The sequence below is a fragment of the Vitis vinifera genome, chromosome 6, assembly GCF_030704535.1.
Source record: "Vitis vinifera cultivar Pinot Noir 40024 chromosome 6, ASM3070453v1".
NCBI lineage: Eukaryota > Viridiplantae > Streptophyta > Magnoliopsida > Vitales > Vitaceae > Vitis > Vitis vinifera.
This window is the reverse complement of record NC_081810.1, coordinates 24,130,933-24,142,091: the sequence shown is the minus strand read 5'-3', so window position 1 is coordinate 24,142,091 and position 11,159 is coordinate 24,130,933. Positions and strand designations below refer to the sequence as shown.

General features: G+C 36.1%; 1 protein-coding gene across 2 annotated transcripts; it reads right to left on the bottom strand.

Annotated features, from left to right (window-relative positions):
- Window positions 1-781: 781 nt before the first annotated feature.
- Window positions 782-11,107, bottom strand: LOC100243239 (uncharacterized). 2 transcript variants are annotated; one of them, XM_002272127.4, is made up of 3 exons: window positions 10,867-11,107; window positions 10,370-10,552; window positions 782-1,112 (listed from the first exon to the last, which is right to left on the bottom strand). In XM_002272127.4, exons 2-3 carry the CDS (start codon window positions 10,526-10,528, stop codon window positions 945-947), a joined length of 327 nt encoding a protein of 108 aa, XP_002272163.1. In that variant the 5' UTR covers window positions 10,529-10,552; window positions 10,867-11,107; the 3' UTR covers window positions 782-944. The 2 variants fall into 2 exon arrangements, with proteins under 2 accessions (XP_002272163.1, XP_059593657.1); XM_059737674.1 differs by lacking the exon at window positions 10,867-11,107 and adding an exon at window positions 10,649-10,771.
- Window positions 11,108-11,159: the final 52 nt, after the last annotated feature.

Below are 11,159 nucleotides of genomic sequence, written 5' to 3'. Positions count from 1 at the left end.
ACAAATAGAAATGGAACTGCTCGAAAGCAACTTGCCCTATGGTACCCTCACTCCACTGCCCCTCTTGATTGACGTGACACCATCTTGGTTCGTGGAAGGATTGTAGGCTTCAACACTGACCAGCCTCACATCGCTCATCGTTTGCATTCATACCTCCACGGATTCACTCATGCAGGCGACCATGATTAAGAAATCTTTTGCAATAAATAACAATATACACTAAGAAACACTTTTTCTAGCAATAAAAATTGAACATGTTTTATTTTTTATAAATGATGAAATGTATTGAAGGGGATTTAACCAAATATTTTTTTATTTTTTTATTCTTTAAAAATAATAAATAAAATTAAAATGACCAAATGTATTTATCATTTATAATAGTGACAATCTATAAATCCTTCTCATCAGCAACCCCAGGACAATTGAGAAGGTTGCGACAACCAGAACTCAGTCAAAAGCATTTAACTCAGCAACAGGGGTTAGAATTCCCCTCAACTGTTGAGCAACTCAATGATGATTAATTAGATACATTAAAAAAATTGTTTTTTTTTTTCTTTTATAACTAACAGTCTTCTCATGATTGATACGAGCAATATGTTTTACTTTGTACTCCATGGCTTTGATCATTTTATGGCAGCCCCCAAAAGTTAATACCATAATAAATTTTCAATGACAGGATATGCCATCAGGCTCACGTATTCCATATAAGAGTTTGAATTTGTCAATGCTGCAGTAGCAGAGGGTGCGGTTGTAGAACACTAACCTTACCTACCAATGACTATTGACAGGGAATGGGGGGTTTAGTATAAGTAGTTTCAGTTAACCAATAATGATTTGTAACTGACAAGCAAAGGAACTTGAAAGTGGTACAAGGAAAGAAAAAACATACACATTTTCATACTTACGCATACCAAGAACAGTGACTAGACTTGCAAGGTCTGTGTCTAATCCTCCAGGATCTTCTGCCTCTCAAGCTCAATAACATTGTCATTCAAAGGGCTAACACTGCTATTTCTTGTCCCTTTACTGTTCCTGCATTGTTTCAATTGTTCCTGGAGACTCCGAATGACCTCATTCAGTCCCTGAATATTCTTCTCTTGTGATAAGATAATCTGCAATAAGTAACAGCCAAAACAGAATTAATTAAGATTATTAGATCACATGGCTCCAAAAGAAACATATGAGTTTCCCAGAATATAGTTTTACTCTCTTGGAGATAAAGAAACAAGTTGCCATACTAATAGATTACCAGGCTTTATTAGAATGAACTAGCAAACATTATATTACTAGAAAAAGGAATTACATAGTAGGAAATTTTAACTTTTGACTTCCTACAACTAAATGATAATGGTCTAGGTTCCAACTAATGTGGACCGTACTCATAGGATCCACCCCATGAATATCTGTGGCCCAGGCTAGTCAATTCATTATCTTTGCCCACACAAATGCATTTACATGCATGCATGATTTGAAAAACTGTCAATCACAAGCAAATATGATAATTACAAAGCATTGTGTTGTTCTGGTGGATAACAAACACATAACATTAACCATAATTACCAACTAATTTCCCATCAAGTTGCATTGATCAGGTATCCTGAAGTCAACCACCTCTTGACTGAAAAACTGTTTTCCTACTTGCCTAACAAAGAACCCAAAAGAAATTATCCCCAATACCACAATAAAAAACTTATGGCCTTCCAAATCCAATGCCAGTAAGAACCAAGAGTCCTGATTCCCACTTTTCACCCTTCACATTAACCACAGAAGAATTGTATTGAAGCAAGATACTCATAAACCTTAAGATTAAGCCATCTAGGACCCTGCAAGAGGACTTTCAATTCAGCCTTAGTGACACGATGGCTCCCTAAAGGGGGAGAAGAGACAGTCTCCATGTGGTTAGCCTAATCTGTTTCATCAATTATGACAATGTTCTAAAGCAGACAGCCTAAAAACAGGAGGCATTTGTAGAAGAATTATCTTCAACCAAGTTACTAATAGGCTGCCAATGGTGCATATCTAAGACCTAACAAGAGGGCTTCCACTTCAGCCTTAATGACATGATGCCTCCCCAAAAGGCTTGTAGAAGTCACAATTTCCTCCATGTGGTTATTCTGAGCTGTTCCATTAATAATGACTGTTTTCATGCATACAACCAGAAAATAGAACTAATCCTACAGATGCTTAGTCAATTCAAACAAAAAACATATTATCAAGGAAGTAGGCTAGTTTCTAACCTAGATATAAAATTATTGTAATTGAAAATCTCAACATAATTAGAGCCCTACCATGCATGTTCTAAGTTACAAGTCCATTTAATACTTCCATTTTCACAAGACCACAGCATTAGCTCTCCATGAAACCATTGTACAGTTCCTCTACATTAATAAAACTAAATGAAATCTCACTCCTTCCTAAACCCTTCCACAAGTCATCTAAGTAGGAAAGGTTTTCACATTGGTCGATCTAAAATGAAGCAAACACACCTTTTGGTATTCTTTTTTCATTGATTTATTCCTTAGCCAATACTCTCCAAAGTATTCAAGATATTAGTGCATGAGTTTGATATCACAATTATGGTGTAACTCTAAATAAGACCTTTATACTCATAGAAGTTGTCGTCATGGAAAATATAGGTGCCAAAAGCTCAAAATGAAAAATCAAAAAGAAAAGATTTTTGTTCATAAATTCCTTGCATTAAGATTCCTTCAATTTCTAGATTTTTCAGGTATTTTAATGTGTCCTTTAAATGCTGGTAATCATGCACATATACCAATGTGAAATTTCACAGCAGGTTCATCATATCCCTGTAATATGGGGGAACATTGCTCACATGCTGGTTAACCACTTCTTCATACATGTATTTGAGGTCAACGTATTTTCGGGCAATTATTATCCCTAAATTCAAACCAAATCACCATCAGACATCTTTTTGTTTATTTGCATTTTTTAAAAAGGAAGTTGTTCCCTTGCATATGCATCCATTATGAACACAGGATAAGTAACCATTATAGTTGGCTCACAAGATAAGGAAGTCAAATAAGATGTAGTATTTGGTTTACTCTTCAATGAGATAAGTTATCCAGGTCCATATCTATATCCTTCAGTTCTGGGTTTTCTTTATCCTAGTGATGAAAACACAGAGGCTTGTGTCAGAACTTTGTTAACATAGGATAACATTTGGATTTTGATTCCTACAACCCATTAACAATAAAGAAAAAGGTTCAAAATTTCAAGTTATGCAATACATACATACATGCACACACGCACACACACACACACACACATATATATATATTGCAGAACTTGAAATTTTAAGTTCAAATCAATAGCAAATAAATTTAACATGATTTTAAGAATCTGGGTTTCTAACCTTACAAGCAACATATTAACATCATAGATATCTGAAATGATTTAATATCAACATATATCTAAACATAGAGATTTTCCCTTTTGTTATCAATTTTTGTTTGTATTAAATTCATTAATTAATCTAATCCATCTCATGTCCAAAGAGTTGCATGGCAGTTTTTAATTTAACAAGGAGGAATCCAATAAGCTAATCAAGATCCACATGTATGAATGCTTCCATCATTTTCTTCTCTAACTATTTCTTACGTTTCTGGTGTTTCTAGATGCATATACAGAAGTTGTGATGCAGTTATCCATACAATTGCATGTAATTTCAGTTTTCATTTTTTCATGGTTGTCGTAATTGTCAAAACTCATGTTCATTTGATCTTGAAACTCATGGTTGTAGGTATTGTACTAGTCTGGTTGTAACATCAAATGGCATGACAATGCACTTTTGACGATTGGGAAAATCCATAAGTTCAGACTTCAAAATTGATGATTTACCAAATACTAGAATGATATATGAAACTCCTTACATGTGCAAACAAATATAATATCCCAAGACATGCATCCTATTCAGTTTGCTTGTCTGAACCAAAAGTCAAAGGTAGCCTAAGTGAATAATTTCCAAGAACTTACTTTCTGGATGTGGTTTAGGGTGTATCAATGAGGGTTCTTAATAGGACAGGAGGTGAGCCACAAGGACAATGAGGCGTCAAGGTTTGAGGGGAAAGTGAAGCAGGACTAAGAGGAGAATGCAGGGAAGTGAGTGTCAGTGGTCCCTAATTAGGGACAGAGCACCAAAAAGCAGCTCAGAGGTACCCTTAGAGATGGACTCCTAGGGATCCTAAACCAAGAGTGGTCTTAGTACTTCTCTTCTTCTTGTGTTCTTTACAAAATAAACCTTTAGACCCTCTATATGGAGACTCAATGTTGAACCTCATTGGTTGGTAAGGCTAACCAATGAGAGGCCTCCACATACTGGTATCGCCTAGTGCTTGTACCAACATCCTTATACTCATGGTGCCATGTGGCATTGGATGGAGGTGGGTCTCTTGATGGTGACATGCCCCCCCTCTCAAATGGATCAAAATGGATTCAATGCATATACATAATCTATCTTGTCTTGATGAGTCTCTACCTTCATCCAGGACCCTCAGCATGTCTTAAGAACTCAAGGGTAGGAGGGTTAAGCCCACCATTGTGGTGTACTAGATCCGTGTAAGACTTCCCAAGCCTTGCTCTTGACTTATGCAGGCATAATGACGTCAGGTGCCATGCCCTAAATAGGACATCTTTGAGGGAGTCTGAAGACCAAGTGGAAAGGTCATGGAGTAATACATACTTGAGCGAGGCACCCCTTGTTCTTCATGAAATGAGTGGGGTGTGTGTTGATACCACCTATAAAAAGGGTGAGGTCAACACCACCTATAAAAAGGGTGAGGTCAACACCTATAAGAAGGGTGAGGTCAACACCACCTATAAGAAGGGTGAGGTCAACACCACTTGTAAGAAGGGTGAGGTCAACACCACCTATAAGGGTGAGGTCAACACAACCTTGTGGGGGACCAAGCCAGTGCCAACCTTCCCTAAGGAATCAGGTTGACACCAACTTGTGGGAATTTCAGTCAACCAACCTTGTGAGACCACCTCCACTAGCTTAAAAGGGTCAACCCTCCTTGCAAAAGGGCGATGTCTCACTTAGTAAGTATCTTTCCAATTGGAAGGCGATGTTGCACTCCCTCACATCAGCCATAGGTGGATATCCACGTGCCAAGCGTGTCTTTTAACCTAACATGAGCTGCACCAGCGCATGCATGTAGTAACGCAAAACAAATGTAATCATGTGAGTGAAGAGTCATCCGATACACGTGGTGGCGCATTACTTGCAATCCAACATGTCGTATTGGATTATATGACGGGGTGTATAGGTTCAATGGAGTATGTGAAATTAGGCATCAATAGTGTGTCACATAGTTTATGCATCATAACAAACTCAAATAACACTAAAAAGAGTTGGACCATTTGGATGGTTTTTTCCTTTTCTGAACATGGTTCTAGCATTAGGATTCCTTAGTGAGGGTAGTTGTGGTGTTGTTGGCATTGTGTCGTGTGTTCTAGCAATGTCAACATAGTATTTAGCTTTGTTCTCAGTTTCTCTTGTTTTTTCCATTTCCTTCTGGGAGAATTTTGCATAATCTTAGTGCTTGAGAGTTCACTCCCTTTTGGGTGTTCTTTTTGTAAATTATTGTGCTTATTCAATAACTGAAAAGAAAAGGAAGGAAAGGAACAAAGATGTTGGCTACAATGATGTTTCCAAGAAGATGATTAACAAACATTAAAAACAAAATAATATCCCAATTCATCTAACTTGATTACAAACATAAATTCAATAGTAACTATTTCATAAATTATCTAGTGGAATAAAATATCCCACTAGCAGCCATTGAATATGAGTTATACATAGCCCAATTGTGGTATCTTGGACTCTACAATTTTAGGCAGCATCATGTCAACATGACATGTCATGGATGCGAGTATGAGATCCTTGTTATGCATGCCTATTTTGCTTGGATTTAGTTGTTTGATTTTTAAATTATCCTTTTTTACTTTCAACTTTCTTAGCAAATACTTACATCAAAGAGAGAAGTTTGGTGGAAAGTGAACTTTTATGCAAATATTTAGTAATAAAAAAGAAACATAGGAATAGAGAAAAAATAGGGGGAGTTTTTGCCAAAGATACGTTTACTTTTAATTGATTTCTAATTAAATTTTCATTTTTTTCCCCTTTTATTTTGTCATACCCAAGCACCCATACCTATTATTTAGATCCTTTTCAGTCAAGTCCCTATATCCTAACATTTGAGAGTCTTGAAGGCACAAACACCTATACCAGCACCCAAATCCATGCAACATTGTAGCCCCATAATAATTAACTTAGGTAGCAAGGGGTCAAGTTGGAGATAGGGAGGTTTCAAGTTGGTTCCACATTAATAAAAAAGCAGGATAATAAACACAAAATAAATGGAGTAGAATACTATCATTGGCTTTCATTGAATTGGGTCAAACCTATCCTTCGGAGGCTTACCTCAAGTGGCAAAGGGTTAGCTTGGAGATGGAGAGGCTCCAACTTGGATTTCGCATTAGCATCCATTGAATATCGGTTAGACACTAAGGTTAGCTTAGGAGGTAAGTAGTTGGATTAGGGAAGGCAAAGTTCCAACTTTGGTTCCTTGTTTAAAAATAGATATATAAATAAAAGGGTAAATAAATAAAAGTAGAGACTATAAGGTAAATGAATAAAAATGATATAAAAAGGGTAGATACATAAATGTCAAAGAAGAAGAAGAAAGAAAACAAAAACCAAGATGAGGTAAATGAATAAAAATGATACATATAAGATACATACATAAATGTCACAGGAAAAGTAGAAAAAAAAACAGCTACTATGAAAATGCTTTTTAAATGTGAAACAAAAATTTATAATTGAAATAAAGAAGTTACAAATCCTTCAAAAGAGAGAGAGAGCAAGAACCACATCAACAACATTCCTCCACTACTTCAAAGAGAAGGAAAAAAATATGGGATCTAGTTTCTATCTTAGTTAATCCATGTGTCATCTAATTTGCTAATTTAGGGCTTCCAATAATGGAAGAATCCATGTCCTCAAAGAGGTAAAAGAATCTTCCATATCCAACAAAAAGACCATAGATTCGAGGAAAATAAGCTGAGTAGGACCAATATGCAAATTGGATGGGGGAACTATGATCATGTTTATTGGAAGTTCCTACTTTCAATCATGGAAAAAATGGGATGACAAATATAGGTGAGGTAGATTTATTTTTCAAATATCTGTAATGAGACACTGGGTCCTAGCAAATGTAACATGACTTGGTTTCTTTGTATCCTTTGGTCTTGATTATGGAACCACTCAATTGCTTTATTTCGAAGGTGGTGCAAGAGGCTTCATCATTGACCTCAAGGTAGAAGGACAAAGGGAAGAAAGGAGAGAAGTCTCCCATCTCCTCTTGTGTGGATGATACATGGTTTCTCTAAAAGGGAAGTGTGGAGTAATTTAGATAGTTGAGATAGATGGGTGTTGATTTGCTTCAAGCTTGTGTTAGGCTTTAAAATCAATTTGTGGAAGTGTGAGATACTTCCACTTGGCGAGGTGGAGGTTAGATAGTTTGGCCTCTTTGTTTAGTTGTAGAGTTGGTCTCTCTCTTGATACATAATAGGCTTGCCTTCAGGAAGGCAAGGTAGTACAATTTGGGACTTGGTTTAGGACATATTTAAAAGAAGATTAGCCTCCTAGAAGAAACTGATTTATTTAATTAAAGAGATTGACCCTAATTTTTTTTTTTTTTAATTTTATTTGATAACCAAGGAGCCTTCCATGGCCAAACCCTTAGGACTCTCCATGGGAATTCACCACCCCGCAACAACCAGCATTGGGTAAATTCATGGTATCATCAGTGGCAGAATTCAAACCCAGGATCATGTGTCACTTACTGGGACCACACTTCTTAGTGTTTGCCCTGACCAAGGAGATTGACCCTAATTGAGAGCACAACCCTCTTAAGTCTCCCAATATATTTTATGTCTATATTTATAATTCATACAAACGTGGGAGTTTAGAAAAGATCTAGAGAGATTTTTTGTGAGGGAATCATTTAGAGGGAAGAAAGATGCATCTAGTGAAATAATCGACAATCCATTCGCAAGAGATTAATGAGGTTATAGAAAGAAGGTGTGAGAAGAGTTTTGTCTTGGAACTTCTACTTTGGTCAAGAATAGGATGAGGACCAAGTTCTAGTCACATATGTGGGTAAGGGAGTGTAATTTGAATGAGGCCTTTCCACCATTCTTCAGTTTTGCCTCTTACAGAAATGCTACAATGGCACGTTGTGGATGATGGAGCTTTCAAAGGCATTTTCAGAATTGAGAGATGGAGGAGGTGAGTTGTTTTATGGAGTGCATTTATTTTGCTAGTTTAGGTATTATAGTAGGGGAGGGCGGAGGATTAGCAAGTCACATTTAAATTCAATGTGATCAAACTAGGTAGTTGTGGAATATGTTATTGGCAATTTTTGGGTTGCAATGGGTATTTCTATAACCAATTAAAGAGCCATTGCAGAGAAGGAAAGTCTAGCATTCAGATAAGTGGCAAAGGCATGGCAAGTTGCTCTCTTTTGCTTGTTTTGGTGCATTTGGAGAGAGCTTGATGGTTAGAGTTTCAATGAGGAAGAACTCTCAAATCAATAATTGAACTAGACCCTCAAATCTACCTTGTAGTGATCTCAAGCCTGGTTGGGGATGCAGAATTGTATGTTGTCAAAATTCATTCATTGTCTAAATCGTGGATAGTTGGTTTTACTAATTTTCTTTTTTGTTTTTTCATTTAATAGTTGTCTTTTCATTTCTTTTGGTGCCTCTTGTAACTATGTAAAGTAGCATACACCCCTCTTTTGTTAAGTGCCGATTAATTAATATTCTACTTGCCTATAAAAAACAAAGTGTATCCAATGAACATAATATCAATGAACTCAACTAGATTGGACATGTTTAAAGAGTGCATCTTTGGAGTGGGTGGAGGGCAAAATCTTGAATCTAACATAACTAGATTTTTCAGCTACTCCAAATTAGAAAGATCCTATGCAGGCAAGTTATTTCAGGTGGAATAATAGTGAAAGAAGACCATTTTTTGCAAGAATATTCTCATCTTTCTAGGAGTTAGATGTATGCACCTTCTTGAGAGAGACTTATAGCAAGTGACAAGTAGGGGGAGGAGGGTTCCACTAGGTGGATTGATTTTAGGAAAGAAAAAATTCTTGGCAAAGTTTTACTATGAGAATCTATTAGGATGGGAAGTGAAACCAATTCTTACAAATGAAGACATGGCATACACAAGCTCCTTTAAAGTCATCTATGTTTATGTGGATAACCACCAAAAGGAAAATAGTGCATCAATAAAGAGAAGAGAAGTGTTAGAATGACATAGAACCTGAAAACCATCTTCTTCATCCTTGTCTTGATAGAATGTTGTGGGCCTTCATATTTGCACTTTTTGGGTTGATTGGGTGATGCCGAATTTGAAGAAAAAGCGTTTTTTGAGATGAGAGGGATGCTCTTTGGATAAAGCAAAGGGGGTTTTGAAGTTGGTGGCTCTATTCTTGATGTGGAGTATTGGACAGAAAGGAATTAGTGCACATTTGAAAGGGAGGGACCACTATCTTGAAGCTGAATGATATATTCCTGAGGATATTAAACGTTTTAAGTGTCAGAATTATCAGTTTCACTCATTTTTGTATGGACTTTGAGGAAAATTTTATTTGTTTTTTGTTCCTTCCTTTTTCTTCTTTTATCGAGGGTGCAACCTAGACTACATATATACATGGGTTGTGCAACCTTGCATTCCAATGATTTTTTGCCTCTTAAGAAAATGCCATTAAAGAGGAGAAAATTCTATTTTGACCACTTGATGATAGATCAAAATGGATTAAAACAGTGGTTTTATGTACATCTTATTTAAACAAGTATCAGATTAATCTAATAGCACTCAAATCACTATAGAAACCTTGATACAGTACTCATCTAAAACAGGATGCCTTCATAAGAATGGTATAATCAATCCAGTAACTTAAAATAATTTCTTTGAGAACTAGAAGAAACTCTTGGTGAGATCAAAGAAAGAGCTTGGTCTTTATCTGTAAGGAATTCTTCCAAAAGTTGTTAACCTAATCTTTTCAAAAAAACATGTACAGTACTTGTGTTTACAGCCAAAATTCTAGCACAAGAAAGTTGAAGTATATTTTATTCAACACAAATTAGAACAATAATTTGTAACTTAAACCAACTGACCAGAAGCATAAAACAATTAGTGCACGCAAATATATAATATGATGCTGAACCTACCTATTTCATTTTTAAGACTCAGAAAAAAGTTCATGCAACTCAGCAACTTAAATAAAAGATTCACAGAAAAAAACAATACAGAAATTAGAAGAAGCATTACTTTCTCTTTTACAGCTTCTTCTCTCTGTGAAATCTGTTGTTGCTTCTGGGAAATACTTGAACTCGGGTCTAGGTCAATCACCAGTTGTTGTTTCCACTCAAATTGAGACGTGATGATGAGTATCAGCAACAGAAAAACAAGCAACATTGGTCTTGACATGGTTACAAGAAAGTCTCAGAAAACCTGCCCCAAGAAAACACAATAAAATTCCATTAAACACAACTTTACAGGAAATGAAATGCAAAAGGCAATGTAAGCAAAAAGGAAGTACGATCAAACCATACAACCCTAACCCTCCATTTGGTTGCGGAGAAAATTTCGGTCCAAAAAGTAAATTGAGACCTAGAATCAAAAGAAACGACTATTTGGCATAGTCAAGCTAACATTTGATATCTCGAACAACAAAAAGTCAAAACCACAAAGTCCAAAATTTTGTTATCTTTCCTTCCAATTTTCCCAACAAACAAACAGTCGCAATGGCGAACGAGATAACTTACAGATCAAATTTGAGGAGGAAGCCCTAAATTCATGATCAATCGATAGATCTCGTATCCTCGAGATTCGCGCTGTTTCGAGCTCTCGCCTGAATTCCCTATGGCCACACACGGCTTTTGCCTTTATTTTTTATTTTAAAAGTTGATTTGGAAAAAATCTTTTATTGCAAAAAACCGGAGGTGTCAAATATTAATGATGAAAATCATAGGTAATTCTTGAAGAGAAAATTTAGGACTGTTTGGCCATCTTTTTGAAAGTTTTTTTTAAAAATAAAATATATATATATTTTAATTAT